Source organism: Nesoenas mayeri (assembly GCF_963082525.1).
Source record: "Nesoenas mayeri genome assembly, chromosome: 4".
Lineage (NCBI taxonomy): Eukaryota > Metazoa > Chordata > Aves > Columbiformes > Columbidae > Nesoenas > Nesoenas mayeri.
The window spans coordinates 26560748-26583891 of NC_137540.1; the positions used below are offsets into that span (position 1 = coordinate 26560748).

At 38.1% G+C, this 23144-nt stretch overlaps 2 protein-coding genes across 2 annotated transcripts in view; both read right to left on the minus strand.

Annotated features, from left to right (window-relative positions):
- LOC308040023 (alpha-fetoprotein-like) overlaps positions 1–4754 on the minus strand; it is a gene marked incomplete at both ends in the record, with an annotated part of 25436 nt that extends 20682 nt beyond the window's left edge. The window contains 1 exon segment of the mRNA XM_080343832.1: positions 4500–4754. Within this exon segment, the coding sequence (XP_080199958.1) occupies positions 4500–4754 (255 nt within the window).
- Positions 4755–11139: 6385 nt separating this feature from the next.
- Positions 11140–22882, minus strand: LOC308040169 (albumin-like; the record flags this gene model as incomplete). The annotated part of the gene is made up of 14 exons (XM_080344032.1): positions 22367–22882; positions 21469–21529; positions 20528–20660; positions 19402–19616; positions 18536–18668; positions 17375–17472; positions 16214–16343; positions 15202–15416; positions 14573–14705; positions 13880–13977; positions 13587–13725; positions 12862–13085; positions 12216–12348; positions 11140–11190 (listed from the first exon to the last, which is right to left on the minus strand). The coding sequence occupies exons 1-14, from the start codon at positions 22449–22451 to the stop codon at positions 11140–11142; spliced, it is 1848 nt and encodes a 615-aa protein (XP_080200158.1). The 5' UTR covers positions 22452–22882.
- Between the last annotated feature and the right edge of the window lie 262 nt (positions 22883–23144).

The following is a 23144-nucleotide window of genomic DNA, read 5'->3' on the forward strand; positions in this document are numbered from 1 at the left end:
AATGTTAGGGTTAGGTTTAGGTTTTAGGCTTAGGGTCAGGGTGAGGGTTAGGGTCAGGGTGAGGGTTAGGGTTATGTTCAGGTTTAGGGTTAGGGTCAGGGTCAGGATCATGGTTAGTGTTAGGGTCATGTTCTGGTCTTGGTTTAGGATTACGGTTAAGGTTAGGGTTAGGGTCAGGGTCACGGTTAGGATTTGGGGTTAGGATTAGTGTTAGGGTTAGGGTTTGGTTCAGTTTCAGTGTCAGGGTCACGTTTAGGGATAGGGTGAGGGTTAGGGGTTAGGGTCAGGGTTTAGGATTAGTGTTAGGGTTAGGGTCACAGTTCGTGTTAGGGTTAGGGTAAGAGTCCGGGTTACTGTTAGGGACAGGGTCATGGTTAGGGTTAGGGGGTAGGTTTACGGATAGGGTTAGGGTTCGGGTTTAAAGTTAGGGTTGGGGTAGGCTTAGGTTAGGGTCAGGGTCAGGTTTTGGGTTAGGATTACGGTTAGGGTTAGGCTTTGGGTCAGGGTCAGGGTTAGGCTTAGGGATTAGGATTAGTGTTAGGGTTAGGTTCAGTGTCAGGGTCAGGGTTAGTGGTTAGGGTTATTGTTAGGGTCATGGTTAGGATCACGGTTAGGGTTAGGGTTAGGTTCAGGGTCAGCGTCAGCGTCAGGGTTAGGGTTAGTGTTAAGGTCAGGGTCAGGGTTAGGGTTACGGTGAGCTCATGATCCAGTCTAGTTCAAGAGGGTGGTGTTTGTGCCAGTATCAAGAGACCTGAGTTTCTGCTTTTGCTGTGTAGGATCCTTTCTTTCACACCGTAATGAGATGGTTTCATTTGATATAGCCTTGTTTTGCCTTAGGTGATGATCATTTCCAGGAGATGCTCTTCTATTTTCCCTATTCAGTGCAGTGAATGTCCTTCAGGAGCTTCTGGATTGCAGTAGTTACCACCCCCTAAGAGGGGGAAAAAAGCAATCATTGACACTCAGCGGTTCCTGAGTATCAAGAGTGGAATCTGCAGCCCAGTATTTAGTGTGAAAATTTTAAAGGATGATATTTTGTAGAGGCTGCTGCGTAAGATTCTATGTTTGTTACGAACACAACATGCTCCTGAATGGGAAGCAAATCTGGGTATGAGAGCATACACGAACCTATGACATCTGGAATGGAACAGGTAAGCAATTCCTCAAGATAAAATCCTTTCCACTCACCCCTTCTATTCCCCACCTCCCCCCCCAGCTTCCTAAGCAAAACAGTCCTACTTTTATCTGTGTTCCAAATCCCATGTTGAGTTGGCTACAACTGAACTGAACATAGCAAAGTACAAAGGGTGACATTTACAGCTTGTCCTTGTCTTTATCTGGCACCTGTATGCATGATGATCTAGCCAAGGGAAACACCATTGCCAAATGTCAAACCAAGTTATCTTAATACAACACAATCCCTGTTATCTTAACACAACACAAACTTCGGTTACTGTGACCTGCTTACACAGCACTTTCGAGTAAGGTGGGGAACTTCCTATATCTGCCCACAGCTATCAAAACAAAAATCATGCACTTTTGAAAAGGCTGCATTCCTTGAGGCTGCTTTGTGGAAGCCACTGGTGTCAAGATGCTGACTATTGTACAGCTTAGTTTGGACCTAGTGCAGTTTTAGGTTGTGGAGTAAAAATTCTCCCTTGACTCCTAGAGTCAAGTGTCCGGCATTGCCTTGTTGAGGATTTCTCTTCTGACAGTCATCATTTCATTGGGTTAGTTTTCTTTACACTGGTAATACTCCTAAGACTCCTCCATTTGCAGCCTACCCCCCAGTGGTCTCACAGAGCAGAGACAGGTGTCAAGTCCAAATTCCTTTTTGAAGCCATGCTGCCTGATATTTCATACCACTTGCTTAAACAGATGAGGATTTCCCTTGGTTCAAGTGCACATAGTGTCCATTTTTGCCTTGTACTTGAAAGGGGAAGGTTCTTCCACTCCACCTGAAGAGAAGCTGCCAAATTAATGTACACTGTGATTAAACTACAAAAAACGTATCCATCATTAACCAATTGACATGAGATAAATGCTTTCTGACCACCTGTAAAATGAGGGAATATTTTTCAAGCTATAGTTCCTTCTGCATGACAAGAGAGAGACGAGGGAGACAGAAGATTAAGTGATACATTGTTTAGAAGCAGAGTGCTTAGTTTATATTTAACTAATAATTAATTGATGTATTGTAAGTAAGAAACTAAATAATTATAACTAACATAATCAATTATTTCTTAGTGTAGATGTATAGTATGTCAAAATTTTCAAAAATTCTAATGCATATGTAATAATTATGTGAATATAAGCAACGCAAGAGCATCCAGTCTTTGGAGCACTTATGGAGGATGATCCTCAGTGTTCCTGAGTGCCGATAAAATAAAGAATGCCGCTTAACAGTATAATTGACTCTACTGTTAAGTTTATTTCTCCGTTTCAGTTGGTGAGCCAGGCCAGGAGGTCCCACTCTGCCCGGCTGCAGGATCTGTTGAGTCAAGGACTCTCTTGGCATGCCCTGGAGATTTCTCTGGACACACTCCTTGTCTCAATTGGATTGCTGTGGGGACAGACAAGGACTTCTGGTAAGAAGACATTCTTTTCAGAAATAAGAAAAATGTAAAAAGGGTCCAGTCAGAACTATCTGTAAGTTGTATGCAGGATAGCATATACCAGATTGCTAGCACCTTGAAGGTATACTGTAGTGGCAATGCAGTTGCCAGTAGCTGCTGCAGAGTGGTTTGTGTGGAAAACTCTTTCTGCTGTGGTGGTTGTGATGTGAAAACTTCCTCTGCTGAAGCTGTTGTGGCCTAAAGCCAGCTCTGCATATAGTTGTAAAGCATATTGTAGTTTTGTTCATAGTTATGCACTTTAATGCCTAAAAATATAGCAGAAGCTGCTGTGGCTTTAACTTGTAAGGAGTGTGAGTGTTGTGAACCCAGCTATGTTGTAAAGTGTCCTAACTGTAGAACTGAGTGTTACATAGATTTGAGCTGTGCGCCTGAATTGTTTTGTGTTAATTGTAAGTTTTGGAGAGAGTGGGGATTGTATGTTGTAAGTAGCTTTTGGTATTATCTGTGGAGTATTGATATATGTATTAATACTCCTAGTTTGTATTTGTTATGAGCTGTATTGTTCTGTATTAAGCAAAATGGGAGGACAACACAGTTGTGGTATTCTGAAAAGAGCTTGTTAGGGTGTGTTTTAGCTCACAGGAAAGAAATTGAGGAACCACCGGGTGATAATATGAATAGAGAAGCCTAATCTCCTCACCAATCTTGCGCTACACTCCCATACAATCTGTAATTCCCTCTAATTAAAAAGGCAAGGAGAAGTTGAATAGCTCTCCTAAAATTTCATTCCTGAAACTGAGAAAACAAAAGGTACAGGTCTCTTTAATTTCTTTTGCTTCTACCAAAGAATTCAAAAAATGCATACTCGCAAAGTATAACAGTGAATAAAAATACATCATTGGCTTAATTACCACCAAATAAAGCAATGCTACACAACCCAGGAACAAAGCTATGATAGCAGTTTTATCCAAACTTCCAAAGATGATGCTCTGCACATAAACACTAAGCATCAATCCCAAAAGAGGCACCATTGAATCCAACCAAGTGAGTAAATATTACAAATAAGACCAGATTTGCAACAACATCCTTTAAATCAAAAACAAACACAAACTGCAGTCTGCTTTATGAGCCGTGAAGCACACAGATCTATCGTTTTCCTCCCACAAGAGGATTCAAACCCAGATTGCTCATATCAAAGTCTAAAACTTTTCCACTTGCACTACCCAGGAAGCTGCTTAGGCTAATTATCAAATACCACTCTTACCCCTTCTCACTCAAATCCTGTCCTTGTTCTGGCGCTCACAAAACTGTCAGCGTTTTTCATTTGAATCCAAGTCATGACACCAATAAAATCTGTCAGGCAAAAATTTTGCAGGCAAAAATTCAGAAAAGTGCAGTTACTTAGAAGGCACTTAGAAGAACATGGCTGAAAGGAAAATTCACTAAAAGAGAACTGGTCCTGTTTTTAACAAAACCAGGACACCCATTTAAACAGACAATAGAATTGAAAAGGGTATGAAAAATTGATGTATTCTCAGACTTAATTTAAGTGACTACTTTGCTGCCTGAAAGAAAAGGGGAGGCTGAGCAAAAGGCTTGTTTCTTGTTTCAAAAAAAAAAAGAAAAAAGTTGTTTAACTTGAGACCACAACCACCCCAGCTCTTCATCTGTTTTCCTTTTTTTTTTGACCCCTTTTTACACCCTTACATGTGTCATGGGTGACATATGTTTTGCAGTGCAATGTAAACATTAAGTAGTCTGTGTATATATAGAGGAGTAGTTTATTATCTGGGGGCAAATGCATGGCAAAACTAGCTGTACAAATGGCCATTCTAGCTGGTTAAATTTCTTGATCTAAATGTGTTCACTGACATTTGCTATATCGGCTTCTGTTGTCAAGTGGTTTGTAAAGATACAAAATACCTCTTCCCCCAAGTATGTCCCAGTGTCTGTTTGCTTGCAGCATTTGTCTCTCATAGCAGTAAAATCGGTGATCATTTTCTTGACTTGTTCATCCGCCATCTGAGGGTTGCATTTAATGAGACGAACAAGCGATCTGGAAAGGAAGTCAAATGCAGCATTAGCACTAGTTACTGAAGACTGACAGACTGACATATTGATTCGTAATATCATCCAAAGTTTGTAACTGTACAGTATGTCTAGAAGAGCATACACCATGACTGCCATCCATGGATCTATTTCTATCTCACTTGGTCTACTTTTTCCACAACTGTCTTCTCTCTTTCTCTTCCTTCACAATAGGGGGAGTGGTGGAATATTATTCTTAAGTACAAATCAACATTTTCAGTGAAACCCATCAATAAGACTTGCATCTGCTGGGATACAGATGTCCATCTAGTCAACTGAGATACTTACATTGATAAGAAACTATCTTTCCTGCATAGCTGCATTTTGTATTATAACTGGCCTATCCTAATAACCTTGTCTTTCAAGGTGGAATGTCATTGGAATAAAGTTTTTATTTGCCTACAGAAGCCTTAAAAACAAATGGACTTTACATTTCATTCTCCAAAGGAAAAAACCAGCAGAACTGCATGCATCAACGGTGGAGTGAAGAAATTGTACTCATAAACTCCCTATTATGAGTGGATTGGACTCACTGAACTTTTCCTTCAGTAATCACTTGCAGCATTGCTTAAACTGGGTTGGAAGGCTCGGCTTTGCTTAAGATAGTTATAACTAGTAAATTAAGTTTAAAACTTGATTCTAGCACAGTTGCAGCAGATGATCCCAAGTTCAACAAACTGTGCATTAACTGTGTCACACTTCTCCTGGCCCACTGTGTCCCATGTTTCTGCTGGAGCAGTACAGAATTTTTTGTTGTGGCAGTGTCAAATGCTAGTAACACAAAACTTTCTTCTGCTCCTACTCTGAAAAAACATGGCCTTGTGTGAGCATAGGATTACTGTGCTGGTGAGTGACTTAGTCACTTAGAGGTGTGGTCTCATAATTTTTGTACATTTTGTGAAGCTCCATGTCCAGCTGACCAAAGAGAGAGAAAATGCCACAGCAACAGTTAGTTTTGGTATTTTAAAGGAAGCAAACTTATTTTTTTACATTCCAAAAATACATGGAAAAGTACTGGGAGTTGGCAGAGTCCAATAAAGAGAGATGCACTATAATAACAGAATTACAGATACTGTAGGTAGTCATTTTAGGGTTTCTCGTTATCAGAGAAAAGAGTACATTTCCTAAAGAGATTTCATGTATTAGGTTGAGCCCTTCGAAGTTTCTTCCTCTGGGTAACTGAAAGAAGTTTATTGTTGAAGTTTTCCATTACATGGTTATCACTGAGCCTTACTGCTGGCAGTGAGTATAACCTAGACAACTCAATAATCTCTGAGCATAGAGCAGCTCTACTTTTAGTTAAGCAATTCTGTTGGAGACCAATGAGAGGAGTTAACCAAGTACTGAGACTAAATTAGTTTGTGTTCGTTTAGGGGAACTGCAGAAAGGGAAATTTTTCACAATGAGAACAATCAGCCATTCCAATAATCTCCCCTGGGAAGTGGTACATTCCCCAACACTGAACACTTAAGATTCAGCTGGACAGGGTGCTGGGCCAGCTTATCTAGACCATGCTTTTGCCAAGAAAGTTTGGACCAGGTGATTCTTGAGGTCCCTTCTGACCTGGTATTCTATGATGAATGACATGTCACCTTTAGACTGTCTGGTTCTAGGGCATTCGTGTTTGTTAACTCTATGTCCTCAAAGGGTTCTCTAGGTCTCTGGTAACAGTGTCTGTGCATTTGTCTGTTTATAGTTCAGTTACACGAAATAATTAGTGTGTCAGCAAGGGCAAACTGCAAGTATTGGTTTTGTTTGTTGTTTTTTTTGCAACACTCACTCTGTTTTAGCAAATATAACTCCTGTATCCACAGTTTAGTTTGGAAATATTGGCAGAGCTTTTCATTTTTGAGATCCTGAAAATAAAGAACTGTTGGATAGGATTCTGATTGCATTCTATACAAATCACAACTATTTAACTTCTTTAAGAGATAGGATCAGTTGGAAGTTTTCAACTTGTCCCACTTGAAATGAATGTATTTGAAAAAGGCAGGTCTTTGCAGTGTGTGTCAACATGCAAATCTGAACTCCTTTCTCTAACATTCATTGAAAAATCTGAAATATATGTAATGCGATTACTAAAACTTGCAAGATAATGAGGATTACTATATGCTGAAAAATGACATTTTAAATGATGCTATTTGGGGATTTTGTTGATTTCTGTAAACAATTTTTTTAATTAAAACCACATTTTGTGTAGAAGCAGTGAATGTTTCATTGAAAATAAAGATTTTTACCTTTCACTGAAATTTGTTACATCTTTTTCTTTTTCTAAAATGATATCAGAATCTTAAAAGTACAGATTCTTCCTGTTAGAAGGAAAAATAAACAAAGAAAATCCTACAACCCCCCAAAATCCCAAACTACAGTGTTTAATTCACATTAGTTAGCATATTGTATGAAGTTCAGCTGGCTGAAAATAAGGGTATTTCACTTCATGTTCATCATGACATTATGCAAAGCTTGTAAGGACATCATAAGAAGTAAAGCAATTCAACCAGAATGTTCTTACCTGCAATTTGAGCAAGCTTTTTCTTATTTTTGGATGAAGCTAAACCGGAGAAAATAAAGAAAATTAGCAGTATCCACTTCATTCCTGTGGATTATTTGCAGGTGTAGATGACGCAGGGGAGCTTGGAAATGAATATGACTGAAGGCAACGAAATAATTTATCTGCTGTTATCAAGTAGTGTCTGTAAACAATTAGCCATACAAATGCTAATTGCTGTAAATTTCCATTAAGACTTGGAGAGGGCTCCCAGACTGAACCCAGCCTTGCTAAAAGGGAGTGTAATAAATTATTAGGTTTGTGATTTAGAGGGGGCAGTTTTGAAAAGACCTCATAAAGTCAGATTTTATCTTTATCCAGCTACATAAGAAAAGGTACAAATTAAGATTTGATGTAAAGTGTAACTTGTTCTAAACTTAGAATTGTGCTCTCCTCTGCCCCTCCTTTTTTGGGGGGATGGGGAAGGTTGTCAGTGGTGAAGACAGACAGGCAGAGGTGAGACCTCCTGTCACAGTCCAGTTAAAACTGCAAGTATTAGAAAGCTAATTTAGAATTTCAGTTGCTTTACGTGAGCTGAGGTATGGTTTCATTGGAATGTTCTCAGTGCTTTACACACTTCCACTGAAAGAACTAAAGCAGAGGTTCATTTTTGTTCATAGAGGAGACCAGAACAAATAGAATGCACTTGTGGATCTGGCTCAATGCTTGCATGAAGTTTGGCAGATTTGAATGATCCACTGCTGCAATCAAAACAAAATTCCATATGTTTTAATTCTGGTACTGCTGGTGTGTAGTAGTTTAATGTCAGTTGAAATGCAATTTAGTAATGATAGTATGCGGTAAAGTCACATTCAATCTTTGGGCAACATCAACACCAAAAATGGAATGAGGTCATTTAGACAGCAGTGACTACTGAAGTATACTTACTTACAATAAATACAAAAGGTATTTTACCTGCTGTGCAGCAAGACAAGTGATACCCTTAGTGTCAGGTAACAGAGAACAGCCATAGGCAGTAAAATAGGTTGTCAAGATTTATACTAAGAAAACATATGCCCAAATGTACTAGTGAATTTCTGGTACATTTTAAAAACTTTGCATGTCTTCCATCTCCTGCAGTCAAAAAGGCTTCATGACACTTACCTGAGAGCAAAAAGGCCTAAGTATGTGGGCAACCAAGAGGAATTTTTTGGAAGCCTGGGAATGTGCCTTGGCCCAAAGCCACTGCCCATTACCAAGCCTGGACACACTTTAATGTATTTTTACTGGGCTTGAGTACTGTAAAATGGGCATCTTAAGTTGGTACAGAGAGCTGGAAGAACATTCTATTTGCTTTGTCAAAAAACTGGTGTCTGCCTTAAAACTGATGTGCTGGGTTTTTTTTGTTTTCCCTTTTGAATAGTAAGGAATACTTGTGTGGTTTTCAGTGAGTTCTAGTGACTAGAAGTTGCAATAGAAGGAATATTAAACTTAAAAGACTCTTTAAATAACCTAACAAAAGCTGCTGCATGAAAACAAGTCACAGGTGTTATGCTAGTAGTTATCATAACAGTTGGCATTTCTGAAATTTAAAGACATCATTCAAGTTTGATTGCAGAAATTTAAATATGTTCTGGGTAATAGTGGGAGGTTTCCCTACCACTTTAGGTGACACTCTAAGTGGTTAAAGAATACTTTTGTACAAGTTTGATGTTAGTTACAGCAGTAGGTATGCTTGCTCCTCTGCCTTCTGAACTCAGCCTCTACAAGGAAAATGGAAAGTCACCTCATTACAAAGAAACCCAGATGAACAAAGATATATCAGCTATGGAAAACCACAGCCCAAAAGAGAGCCATAGGAATACAAGGAAGGTTGTTTACCATGGGAGCAAAATCTCTTAAGAAGTAATTTTCAAAACCACATCAACACTAAAGCTTAAGATACTCCTTTAAGTGCTGCAGCATGGCTGTGGTGATCTTTCTGTAAACTGAAAGACACCATCATATGCAAGAATCAAAAAGATATGTTCCTATGAATTGTAGAAATGTGGGTGAGGAGAGGGGGAATCAATTCTTTACACATACTTCTGGTATTATGATATTTGATGCTTCTCTCTTGACACATTACTCTTTTCAGCATTGATGAATGATGAATGCAGCCTGGAAAGAATTTATATTTGAATTCTGTATCTTTCTGGAGGCAGCTAAATTACAAATGCATTGATTATAAACACATTTTCAATTACTGATCTTAATGGATTCCTTAACCTGTTTTGTATTTGGAATTATTCAATGTGTAGCTAAAAAGCTGTACCAGGTGTGACAAAAAGCTAACCAGCACATGTAAGAATTGTAATGCGATATGGCCTGGATTTTAGTAAAGACTGGAAATCCAATGTGGAACATCGTAAGGCTAACGCTGATTTCTGTGCCTCAGACTCTTCACCAAACATCTTCCTTGGACAGGCTTAACTTGTCCTAATTAACTACAGCTACACTGTCCTAGAGCAGGTTAATCTTAGCTCCAATGAATGACTGGCAGCTTTTTGGATGCTGAATTAGATAATGGGAATGGCCTTTATAATGACTGTTTACTCCCTTAAACTAAGAGAGAACTTATGCAACTGATGAATGATTTGTGCTCAAATTTACGAAACTTTAAGTCTTGAATTAGAAGTTTGTGAATGCCTTGGGATCACAAAAACTCTTCTAAACCAATATGTAACTACGACTTAGAGTAACTGAATGTACAAACCTTTCAACCATAACAAGATACATGATTCTTGCTTTTAAATTTTGAACCTGTGACTCTGAATGTTTCATTCTGGGTGTACTTCTATGGGTCTGGAGAAGATTCCCAGTTAGGACATGAAGAGGTTCAAGGCCAAGAAACTGCCCTTATGAAATGCCTTATTATGCAAGTGCTTTAACCATGCAAGGGTTATGCAAGGGCTCTCATTAAAGTGTAGAAAATTTGAGAGGTTTGTGTTCATGGACCAAAACGAAGCATATACTAGAAAATCACAGTGCTTTAGTGGCATAGAACTGAAAAATTTCTCTCTTAGGAGCTTTGTCCTATGAAGGGCATGATTTAGACTGTCGGCTTTTCAAGAGGCATCTCTGAAGTCAAAAGCTGTTTTATAAACAACTTAAGACATAAGATGTGTCTAAAACCTGATCTGTTGGGAACTCTTTGTAAGTGAAGAGATAATGGATTTGTGGCTGATGTAAAAACAACTTAAAAAAAAAAATTGTAAGAACATGTTGCAAGCCATCTTATTTAGACTGAACAGTTCCTTTGACTGTCCTCTTACTATGTAATTACAATTGTTGAAGTAAAGCATAAAATGATCCTGTAATTGAATCTCAGGGTATTAAAACCTAGCTAAATATCTTACCACCATTCATACTATCTCATACATACTTTCCAAGAGCTAGAAACAGGAAAAGAAGTATGGAAACTCTGTCCATGTATACTACTGATGGCAACCATTTTGTGTAGGGAGCGCTGCAGAACTTTGCCTTACAATAGTCAGCAGCAGACAAGGACTGATGCAGATGTATAAAGCTTTTATTTATTATTCATTTTTTTTCAAAGTAATAGAATTGAAAAGTTTCTGGAAAAGCATGTGGCTTGACAAAACACCGGAGATTTAAGAAATACTCATTCAATACGAAAGGGAAAAAGGTAATGGGTAGAAGTTATATAGAAGTATTTTTCTTCATATTTTTTCCCACTGGCAACCTATATTGGAGAAAAAAAAGGATTATTTTGTAAAATGGTAGCATACTAGCAGTACTTCAATTTTTTTGTATGCTATATAATAGCAGATGGTAAACCACCCATTAGAAAAAGCAAATATCTGGTGCTTAAAGGGAAGCTAGATGCTTTTTTCAGTTGAAGGAGTTAAATGAGTGGAACTGTGGGCAGAGAGGGGTAGACAGATGGCCTGATAAATATGCATTATTGCTGTTACCTACCATGTGTTAAGCACCAATTCCTAATGTGGCTCTGCTCTGGACTATTAGGTTTGCACCCTAGAAAAAGGAATACAAACAGTTGTGAGAGACAAACCAATGGAGCAGAGTATGTAGTGCTTGAGCAGGAACTTTTATAAACTTAAACTTGTGTCTGTGTCATGGTTTGAAGGATAATACTAATGGCACTTTCTAACCTTAGAATCTGTGCACTCTTGTATTTTGGGTATTTTTCAGTCTTGCAAAAGTAGAAAATCAACTTTTGGAGTGAATTACAGACAAAATAATTCCTGCCTAAGTCTTCCTAACATATTTACCCAGGCAATATTTTGATTATAAATAAAAAATAATTCAATCAATAAGCAGTTTAAGCTGTCAGTAATACAGTTCTGTGCTTCAAATAATAAATAGGTTGACGTTCAAAACTGTCATCTACACTTCCTGCAAAGGCTTTGCTCTTGTTCAGCAATATGGCCACAGAAAAACTTCTCTCTTGGTTACTTCAGAGATGAGTGAATGTGGCATGAATTAATTTATTTGTGGTTGATGAGTTTTGGGGGAAAAAAAATTGGAATAACTGTTCATAGGACATAAACAGCTGGACTCCTGCTGCCAGTATATCTCTATTTGCTAGGCATCTTTGATAATTGATCCAGATGCACCTTTTACAGGTAATCCTTCAGAGTTCTATAAGAATATGTAGCAAAAAAGGAAGTTTACATATGCTAGAAAGAGAGTTTAAATTCTACACAAAAATATTTTTCAACTATGGCTTGTAAATATTCAGCTTTTCTAGACAAGGCCCTGAACCTTATCTAATCTAGACTTTAGCCCTGCTTTGAGCAGAGAATTGGACTACATTATCTCCAACAACTTCTTATCTCCATGTGAAATTGTACAGTGACTACAATCTGTGACAATAGTCTGCACAGTTAAGAAGTATGTTATGCTCTGCAGGTAAATTTACTGTAAAAGTGCATGGACAAGTAACCACAGGAGTTTGCAGAACCATTTTCATAGTGTGTGGTTTCCTAGTGAGCTTCCAGTTTCCTGTATAATTTTTTTTAAAAGGAGATAGGAAATACCTCTTCCCCAAAGCATGTCTCAATATCTGATAGTTTGCAGCACTTGTCTACCATGGCAGTGAAACCAGCAGCAATTGTCTTTATTTGTTCTTCTGTCATCAGGGGTTTGCGTTTAATGAGGTTGACAAGCAATCTGAAAACAAAGCCACAATACATAGTTAATGATACCTGTTGTAGTTTGATTTACCAATTTAAAATACACCACTCTATGCAGCTCAATTATGAGGCTTTTTTGTCCTGCCTAGAGGAGCCTGTGCCTGTTGGTGACTCCAAACTCCCAGTCTACCACAATTATTTGTTAGCTTTTTGTTATCACGGTTACAGATGGGAAACAACTTATTGAAATTATCTGTAGGTTGTCTTAATTAAGTAAATCCAAAGACTTGCACTGGCAGGGGACCTACATGAAACTGGTTAGCTAAAACATAGATTTCATTTGATAAAAATACCCTATTTTGCCTCTTCTGAAATAAATGATGTTATGCACTGACAAGCTCAGTACAAACACATAGTTCCATCTGGTTTTCCCTCCGTTGCTACTGAAGTCCCAGTCAGATGACAAAACAGGGGTTTTGTAGCTTCCTTGTCTCCCACCTAAAGTGTAACAGTTCAGAAGTTACTCTACAAGGTATTTATTTTAGCTTACTTCATTTGCCCTAATTCCTGTTCCGCAGGAGGAGCACTGCACAATTTTTCATCAAAGTTGAACATGTCAGGGTTAAATGGTGGAGGCACATATTTAGTATCTACTCCCATGGCAGTGAAACATGGTCTCCTGTAAGCATAGGAGTCGCTGCAGCAGTGTGAAACATTATCATTTATAGGTGTGGTCTCCTGTCTTCTGCACATGTCCTGAATCACAATGCTCAGCTGAGAAGGAAAGAGGAAGGACAAACATGAGTTACACCTTCTACAGTAACAGAAGAAGTATATGATGTTCGTGTCACACTAGCACAGCTGGAAGTGGAATCTCTTGGATCTAAACACCTGTTTGGAAATGGCACGGTCTTAAAATTTTAAATAAATATGTGTTCCTTGAGTTGGGCATTTTTTAATCTGCAAATTGCCTGTCTATTGCGCTACAAACAGACTTCAGCTTTTCCAAATGCAAGCTACCACAGACCAAATTGACTTACGTTTGCTTTCTGAGGGAGAGCCAAGTTTAGCTAAAATTTTCACAAGCTGCCATCAGAGAGAACTACTTAAGTTCTCATACCCATTAAAAATTAACAGACTTCAAATTCTGTTAGGTAGATGCTTAGCTTGGGGTTTATGAAAAATGATTGTGCTCATGGTCTCACCAGACTTTGACATTTCTGAGAACAGAAGAAATCTCCAAGAGGAGTAGAGAGAATAAACAAATGTACTCACATATCCCTCCGAACAAGGTAGGCGTTTGTCCTCAGGAAGCTGGCAGCACTTAGTACCAACGGCTGTCATTTTCTTTCCAATTTCAAGCAAGGTATCAGTTGATACCTGAGGCATTTTCTTAGTGTAGCGGATCAGAATTCTGAAAAAATCATATCAAAATGATTGTTTGCTCACATTTGAAGAATGGTCTACTGAGCTAGACCAGTGAAGTGAAAACAGAAGACCAAATAAATTTGCCCGAAGCAGCCAGAATCATTGTCTACACTCAAGAATACTTATCAGAAAGTACTTACGCTTTAAGGAAGTCTGGCTCGCCATGGGTAGTGAGAAGGTCACAGTTTGTCTTTATAACATCCTGAGTTTCTTTGATATGTTTGTTCAATTCCTCTTGCTGCAAGAACATATAAATTTATTAGGAAAGCTGAAGTAGGACATCCTGGTAACAGTCATATAAATACACCTTTTGATCTCTTCTAAACCTTATTAGCTAGAAGACACTCACTTTTCAAGGCCGATCACTTCAGTATTGCCTGGCTGGCATAGGGAGGACTTGTTTTTTATGTCAGTCTTCAGTTCTAACACATATTCAGTTAAAAAAGCAGCAAGATTTTTGACGTTTAATTTAAATCAATTACCCATTGGAGTCTACTTTTTAGACTATGGGTTTTGTTTGTTTGTTTGTTTAAATTGGGTGAATATTTTTACAGTATAGGATTGTCAACTGGGAGAGCAACATCCTCTGTCTCTTAGCCAAAGCTGTCCGTGACCCAAATTGTGCCGTGGCTTGAGTGCAATTCAGTTAAAGATTAGGAGGCCTAAGTTTAGGAGTTTTAATGTGAGCTGACCATGCAGGTTCCCATCGTAATCCATGAAGAGCCATACACGGTACAGGCAGTGGAGTCCATAGAATAATTCAACTAACTGGCTATTAATCATCAGTACCAACTAAGCATTCTGGTTATGTGTAAACAAAGCTTTGCACCTACAGCATTTCCATAGCACTCAGCAGGGTTGTCTGTTTTGCAGCACTTTTCCAGGAGTGTTTCATATCCCTTAGCAACTCTCAGAATCAGCTGTGTGGAGAACTCAGGGTGTCTTCGTGCATATTCATAAACAAACCTGAAAGACACACAGGCTGTGAGTATCAGAGCTTCCAAATAACATGCTGCTTTCTTCACGCACAACACAGTAACTGACAATGGCAGTTTCTCAGATGAGATCAAGTAAGGTGGCCAATGAGCTTGGAATGCTGTTTGCTTGTTTTAGAAAAAAAAATATTTGGTCATTCTGTTGTCTGCCAACAGGGTAAATGTGAGAGGAACAAAACAGTTCCCCAGGACATAATACTTCTTAAGCAGATAATGTATGGCAGTATGCGTAAAGCCTCTGTGTAAAATAAAGGCACTGATAAATTCAGCTTTGATAAGTACAATACCAAACAGAAACAGTCTCAAAGCATTAATGTGAAGCTAAGGGTTCAACTAGGGTAGAAACTACGTTAGTTACATCAGACATCAGAAAGTTGAGTCCTGCAAAAGGCCATAGTCCCAAAAAGACTGCAGATCACATGTAGGAGTGTTCAAATACAAGCATGTGTACTGTTGGCACTACTTACTCTGACAAGAATTCATCATGGCCTGCCTCAAAGCTTTTACATATTTCCTTATCTTGTATGTATTTTTCAACTAGTGAAGGAAGACCTTCAGGTTTGTCATCAAATTCTGCTTCTATAATGCACTGGCTTCGTTCCACAACTGGCTTCTCACAGCAGCCTTTGATTTTACTTGAGAAAACATCTTGTTTAGAGCACATATAGGCCACAATCTCTGCCTGCAAAATTAAAACATATTACCAGACAAGCCATGAGATAATAATTTAAAGGCAGATTAATTCACCTCCTCTCTCTTTATCAGGCTGTTCCCTTTTCCTTCAGGTCACCCATTTACTTACTACTTGTCTAAAGAAAAGCTGTCTCCAAAAAAAGGGAATTATCAGAGGGACAGGCATGTCCTGTATGTATTGAACACGACGTTCACAGCCACAGGAGAGAATGATGTTTCCTCCCTGATCTTAGAAACTTTGAGAACTCAAACTCTGGAAAGCCAAGGAAAGTCATTGAGCAGTCTGTCACCAGGATGCCTGATTAATCTTTTCAATCCTGTCATGTGCTCAGTTCTGATAGATGACAAAAGACAAAAAACATCGGAGCTTCAAAAAAACAGCACTGGACACCAGCTGCTGTAATAAGTGTGTGTAAGTTGCAGCTGGACAGGCAATACTTAAATCATGTCGCTATTGCACAGTTTTGCTAATTCTCCCAAGCACACTGTCCTGCAGAGGTCATTTGCACTACAGGAAAGCTGGATTAATGACAGCACACACAACTGGATGGCAAAAAAAACCCAACTGTGGCCTTTTTGCCTCTGCTCTCTGTGCTAGATCTGGAACTGGTACAAAACCTAGTTCCAATAACACTCAGCTGAGATGTCCCTGAGTTTTTCAGTGGCTGAGGAGCCTTCCGGCAATGCTGAGTACTAGTTCCTTGGGCTGTGAATTAATAGCTGCACAAATTGTCTTCCCAAACATTTTTCAAGTATGTAAACATTTCTGAAAAATATTTAGCTTACCCTGTCATCCATGCACTCTACCATGTCCCCTTCACAGCACTCTTTGTAGGTACCCTTAATATCACGGAGAATTTTAACAATTTCTGAGAATGGAGCCTTGGGATATTTCTGGCTCAGGAGAGCAAGTTTACTAGATGGAAAAAGAAGAAAAATACACTTGCTTTAAAGCTCCATTTCAAACAGAAACCTTGCAAGTCACTAATACTTATGGTACTGTAGATCAGCATTGTTTCAAGTAAATATTCATTCTCCTCATCTAATTTCTGGTGGCTAGAAAAAAAAAGGGCATATACACCTGCACCAGTAACCCAGAACTCCTTTAAAATAGAGAGTAATATGATTATGACTCCTCTGTTCTATGTAAGAAGAGTTATCTATGTAAGAATCACACTCTACAATTCCCCATCACTCTTGCGTCAAGCATGTCTAGATTACTTACCACAGACACATATAGTTCTAACTAAAACTTTAAATCAAAGCTGACTATATCTAATAAGGTAATCCTAGTCAATAGTAGTGTATTAGACTAGCCACAGGATGAAAGCAGTTCTCTGAGCTTAGGCAAGTGACCCACTTATTAATTGCAAAAGTCTTTCTTAATCTTAAAAATGCACCTTTGACAAAAACTGTGATTCTGCCAAATCTGATTCTTTGCTTACTTTCAGGTTCAAACTGGCAACTTAATTGCTGAATACCAACATGCCTACAACTAAAAGCTGTAGGTATCACAACAGCTTTGGCAAAAATGTAGATTAAATACATTGGAATCTCTAGTGATACTCTGTCAAATTACTCTGCATCTCCTGGATTGGTTTCATTTCTTTTGAACTCTCATGACTGATCTTTTACTCACTATCAGCCTGGAAAACACAGGTTCCCCTTTGCATCCTGTCTTTACAGTGAAACCTGATTGGAATAAAATTATACATTAAAATAAATAGGCTAAGAAATCACTGTTGGCCTAGTGTTGAAAGACTGTTCCGCTGATCTCTATTCTGTTGGACAATGGTCCTTAGCCAAAAGTATGCTAAGAGGTATCATGAGTGCAGTTTTCAAACTCAGCATATAGAAGTGAATTATATACACTGATATTTTCTTCTTGAGTAGTTTCAGGTTAAGGTTAACTAGCCTACTTTTTATAAAAAATGGATTGGAACTTACTTTGCTTGGAAAGTTCTCTCTCCAAACTTGTTGAGGACTCCACAAGCATACTGCTGCTTCACACTTACTTTCTTGGCTTTTTCTTTAATGGCAGTTGCCTACAGTAACAGGATGCAGATTGTCACATTAAACTGATTACATCTAGTGAACTGAGAAAAAAAGGAAATCTGAAAATCCCACTTCAGAAACACAGCAGGTTCTGGTTCAGTTAGCTCTGATGAAAAGTCAAGCAAACTGAGAATTCCTTTGGTAACCCTAACCAGTTCACAAGCCAGCACCTAACTTCTAGTCTGTACCCTAGACCTTATGGCATGGTGAAATTTTTCTACAGACATTGACCAAATACCTCAATTGCATTGAAACCCAGTGGCTTCAAAGGACCATACGTTGTCATTCAAAGCACTGCGAGATTACATGGAAGTCACTGGGGCTGAGTTTGAAGCCAAGGGAAAGTTTGGCTCATGCCAGGCTCAAGGTTAACATGAAATCTTGTCTACAGTTATTTAAAAAGTAAAGCTAGGTTGAAATCATCTGTTATTGATTCATATCAGATCAATTCTGACACTTCTCTACAAGTTCTTCATATAAAGACTTGCAGGAACAGGAAGATTCTACCCATTTCTCACTCTTTCTTCTCCATTTGCTTGGGCAACAAATAGGGGAAGAATAGGAGAGACCTCTTATACGCCTACATGTTGGATGTGGCAAGGGCATGTTAGGCTGTCGCGTGAGATTGGTCTTTCCCTAGTGTTTCTTTGGTAGCATGTCTTCTTGCTGCATTTCACCACAGATGAAAAATCCCAAGTGATACACATTATTTGGATTCAGTGCATCTGCATGATACTCTTGGCTGCCTAATAATGTGTTAGCAAAAGGATAAAAAGACAAGCTTAATTATCTATGGTTTAATTATTTTGTTTTTTCATTTAAAGAAAATCAAAATATTATTTTTTTTATCATCTTAGTTTCTATGAAGCCATACACAAAGTTTACTGAAAACCACCATGGGAAAGCAAAATTTCAGATTATAAACTGATATTTAACATTTGCCTTATAAAATCACTTCTTGCTTTGAAGAGAATTGCTGCTAAGATCAGAAAAAAACCTTTATGTTGCAGACCAGCTGCTTAGTTTTCATCCACAGTGAAAGATTTGGTTTACCTTTTCATCTAAGCAAGCATTGATATCACTCTCTTTGCAACAGGTCTGAAGTGCGTGCTCATAATCAGCAGCCAGGGCGAGGATTGTTGGGGCATACAAGAAGGGGTTTCTTCTTGCTACTGTGTAGATGAAACTAAAAGGAAAAGGAAAACATAAGTTAGATATTCGAACAGCAACAGCAAATGGCCTGAAGTGTCTTACAGCTTCTATGACTTTTATTTCTAGTTTAGAAATACAATCTACTTTGCTGAAATAATGCCTGCTAATGGTAAATGCTCTCCTAAATCTCATTGTTTCCAAAGGAGGGCTCAATAATAGTGATGGAAGAATGAACTACTTATATCGTTGGCCACTTAGTTTAACGTACATATGCTTTTTAAAAATGCACTACTGAATATGTAAAAATTCCGATTTTGAGTGTTAAAAATTAATCTGTGGCCATTTCACTGAGATTTTATTGCCAATTTTTATTCTTTTTTACTGTTATCTTCATATCTTTTCCAGATCCAATGTGGGTAGTGGAAAGCTGGAGCATGTAAATCATTAAATCAATATTGGAAACACCATGTTTTTTTAGGCAAAAAAAATCCCCCAAGATTTATAAAATGTGATCCCTTAAAGCCCATTTTTGAATGGGAAAACCTGTTCTAGAAGGTTGCATTCCATACTAACATGGAATAACAAACATGATCAGAGCTTTGGATACGTAAGGATTGAGCAGCTGTTTTATACATGCAGATATGAGGTTGATATGAGGATACACAACTTTTTCAAATTTCCTGCATGTCCACACACTCTGTATAGCCTTGCGTCCCCCTTCTACATGACCAAATATTTAAATAGTACAAAATAGCTATTTTTCTTACTGTCCCAGGAGTGACACCCTGTTGTCCTGATACTCCTTGCATATCACATCAGCACCTGGTCTTTGGTATGGCTGAACAAAGTCTGGTTGGGGAACTTTAAATGTCAGGAAGCACTCATTTCTTTCAGGATCAGCTTTGGCACAGCAGTCAGCCATTGCACCATATGAGTCACGAAGTTCTTTTACTTGGCAGATTTCATCCAGGAAAATGGAGGGCTATAAGGACAATACTGGGGGTCAGAATTATAGTTTATAGAAAGGGTAATGTACATTCTATTTATCTTTAAAAGAAAACCCAGACTGAAAAGTAAATAAATTTTTACTCAGTAAGATTTAGACCACACATCAGAATAATCCAGTTTTCAACACAATTTCTTAAAGTTTTATTTTATGTGGTCCAGTATCAAAACTGTTGCAATGCAACAACAGAATTTAAATTATTATTTAAAATACTCCACGCATGACAGTGATCTCCTTTTACTTATAATCTGACCAAAGTGAATTTTCTGATGAATTGAAGAATTCGATATTCTACGTGATGATCAGCTTGGGAAACCTTTAGGGAGAACTGATGTAGTCACGTAATTTGGTCTGAATGTTAGAGCTCGTAAGAACACAAGGAACTAACTTGCTTAAGGGCCTGACTGAACCTGCTAGACATTCAAGGATCTTTCATACCTGCAAACTTCTTTGATACCTGATCTTGGAGGAGTTTTTTTTTTGAAAAAGTCTTACCTAAGTACCTTAAATGAGCACAGATACCTTTTCAAGTCACCCCACTGCAAAAACCCAAGTGCTTGGGTCACTTGAATACCTAGAATTAGACTTGTATTTTGCAGCTGGCGTATTTGTACTAAATTATAACATTTATTTCCAGGCAATGCTAAACTTAATGTGCCAAAATCTGGTTTTAGGGCTACAACACATGGCTCCACAGATCATTTAGGTACTTCTGAAAGGCAGAGTTTCAGAACCTGACAAAAAAAAATTCCTTTGTTTCAGCACTAAAATCTGAGTGTTGGCTGGTGACAACAGCAACACTTGAAAGGCTCAGGCATAAAGCTTTCATGAGGATGATAGCTGCATAGTATGAGGAGAAACACAGTACCAAAGGGTTAGCTGCCTACCAGTGAATTTGCGCACTTAGGACCATCCTCATTGGCTGAACACGCCTGTGCCAGATCAAGAACATTCTTCACCAGTTTAGACAGTCCTTCATAAGAACATCTCTGGAGATACTGGGCAAATGTGATCATGGCACTGAAACACAAAGAATGTTTTGGAACAGGGAGATAAGAAACATAACAGTCATTCTTTTCAAAGGTGCTTCTGGAATCAAAATTGTTTGTTCAAATGATACGCACAAATGCTTAAACAAAGTAACATAAAGAGTATAGTACCAGATCCCATATCCTTCACATCTCCTTTCTGAAAAATATTTTTTATTTTGCTTACCAAGAACAAAAGACTTGAATAATGGATTAGAAGCAAAAGAGAAGTGACTGTGATTTGAGTTTTCTATTCCTTTTACCAGCATATCTGTAAGTGCCACAAACTAAGCAGGTTTTTGCCATTGTTACAAATTATTACCTTCAGGCTGCCTTCTTTCACAACAGTTTACGTTCCTGTCAGGGCCCTCTGCCATTCCCAAAACCAGTGTCAAAAGAAAAAAAAAGAATTTTCCCAGAAAACCTGTCACACATTTATGTTTTTAGGTTGATTTGGGGTCTTTTTGTTAATGTCTCAATCCAGCCTAACTCCTTTCCATCCTAGGTTATTGAAACTGTATTATTCACACCTATTTTCTTTTCACACAAGAAACACAAGTCTTATAAGGTTTGCAGTGAGTTCTTTTCTCTCAGAGAGTAAGAAAGTAATTTTGAGTTCTGCAGGCCTTAAAATATTTATAGGTTTTCTATACTAACAGTAGGAATGCTCACTCAATGCCCTGTTTCGGTGAGACATACACTCTTCACTAGCTCATACAATGCATTTTAGTTTCTCTTTTTTGTCTGTTATCAACAGAGATGGAAAACAATTAGAAAATGTAAGCAGAACATTCACTTACACTGCCTTGAATGTCTCTTCCTTCAAATCATTGTAGCGATGGGCAATCTCACTCTTGTGCTCTAGGAAAAAAAAACAAAACAAAAACAAAAACAAACCCCAAAAATTTATGCTTGCTGTGCTAGACTCCTTAAAGAATATGTTCAGAGCACCTTGGGCCAGGTTTTCAGATGTGTTCAGCATTAACTCATCTCTTATACTTAAGAGACTAACATCATTTGGGAAGAAATAAAGCTAATGCTGAGCACTTGTAAAATCCCACATTTGGGTACACCACCCTAGGTAATCAGTACGGCTTTTCTGGGAACTTGAATCTAGAGCTTTCTTCAGGTCACTTTGAAGTCTTTGTTGCCCCAGATGAACATTCTTGCCTGTTTGTCTACAGATACCTAACTCTTACGCATGCTCATCTCTCTGAAGGAATCCAAGCATGTAATTTTGGGGATTCTAATACACTAGCTACCTCTGTAAGCACATACTTAATTCAGACATTCAAAATGACTGCTGCAGCTTACTGTCAAGGGGTAGCAAACAGGTACATACCCATCCATAACCATTACATAACCAACAACATTATCATGTCTACACTACAAATAAAAGAACGCAGCTACAGTCTGATTAGAGTAAGCATTAGTAGAATTTTCTTTCTTTGAATACAAAATTATTAACTTGGCAGATTCATATTCTTGCTCCGCCCAGTGCATATCATCTCACCCAGTTAAGTAACTGCCTGGAGCATTCTACCCATCTCTTCAAGACTTCTTAGTTCAGTTTTTTAAGTCAACCAAATTTTCTGTTCTCTTTGGATCAAACTTACAAGAATTGTTTGTGAAATTGCATTAAAGTCATCAAATGGATATGATAAAGACTGCAAAGACAACTAATTAGTCCTTTCTTACCTGCCCCTCGAGCAAATCTTTGCAGATTCCTGGATGCAGCAAAACTAAAGAGGAAAATAAATGAAATTAATGTTACCCACTTCATGGCTGCAGATTATGATGTGGGCTAAATTATTCAGAAAAGCTAGGGAGATTGAAGGGAAAGCATTTGCTTATATACTCTTTACTACCTGGTTCTGTAAAACATTAACTATAGAGCTGGCGTTTGTAGATTTCCATTTTGTCTGAGGAAGATTACAAAACTTGGATCGTCCTTGCCAAAAATGAATTTTGTATTATTTGTTTATTATGGGTTACTCTGGGCCTTTTTGTCCTGAAAAGATTGAACCTTCCAGCACCCAAGTAGATAAAGTTTTGCGCAAATTTCCTTATCAAAGGACAAACAAGGAGTTCAAGGCATCAGACAAAAAAGTCATCAAGTCTAATCCTACAGCCATGCCATTTTTTTATTTTTTTATATTTTTTTTGCTAGTATTGTTCAAAAGCCGAGCTGGTTAGTATTGTACAGTAACACAATTCGTCCAGATAGGACTCTTTTCACATACTTGCTCATAATTAGAGAATTTAAATTTTAGATCAATTTACAAAGATGAGGTGGCTCATTTAGACTTCAGTATTAAAAATACAGATTGGTAAAATACAGCAGTGATCACAAACATACAGCTAAACAGCACCTCCAATTTCAATTGGCTTCCAAATTCTTAAGAAACAGAAGGTAAAGTGTGGAATGGGTACCAAGGAATCTGAGTCTCACAATATATGTAGCTCCAGAGTGGAA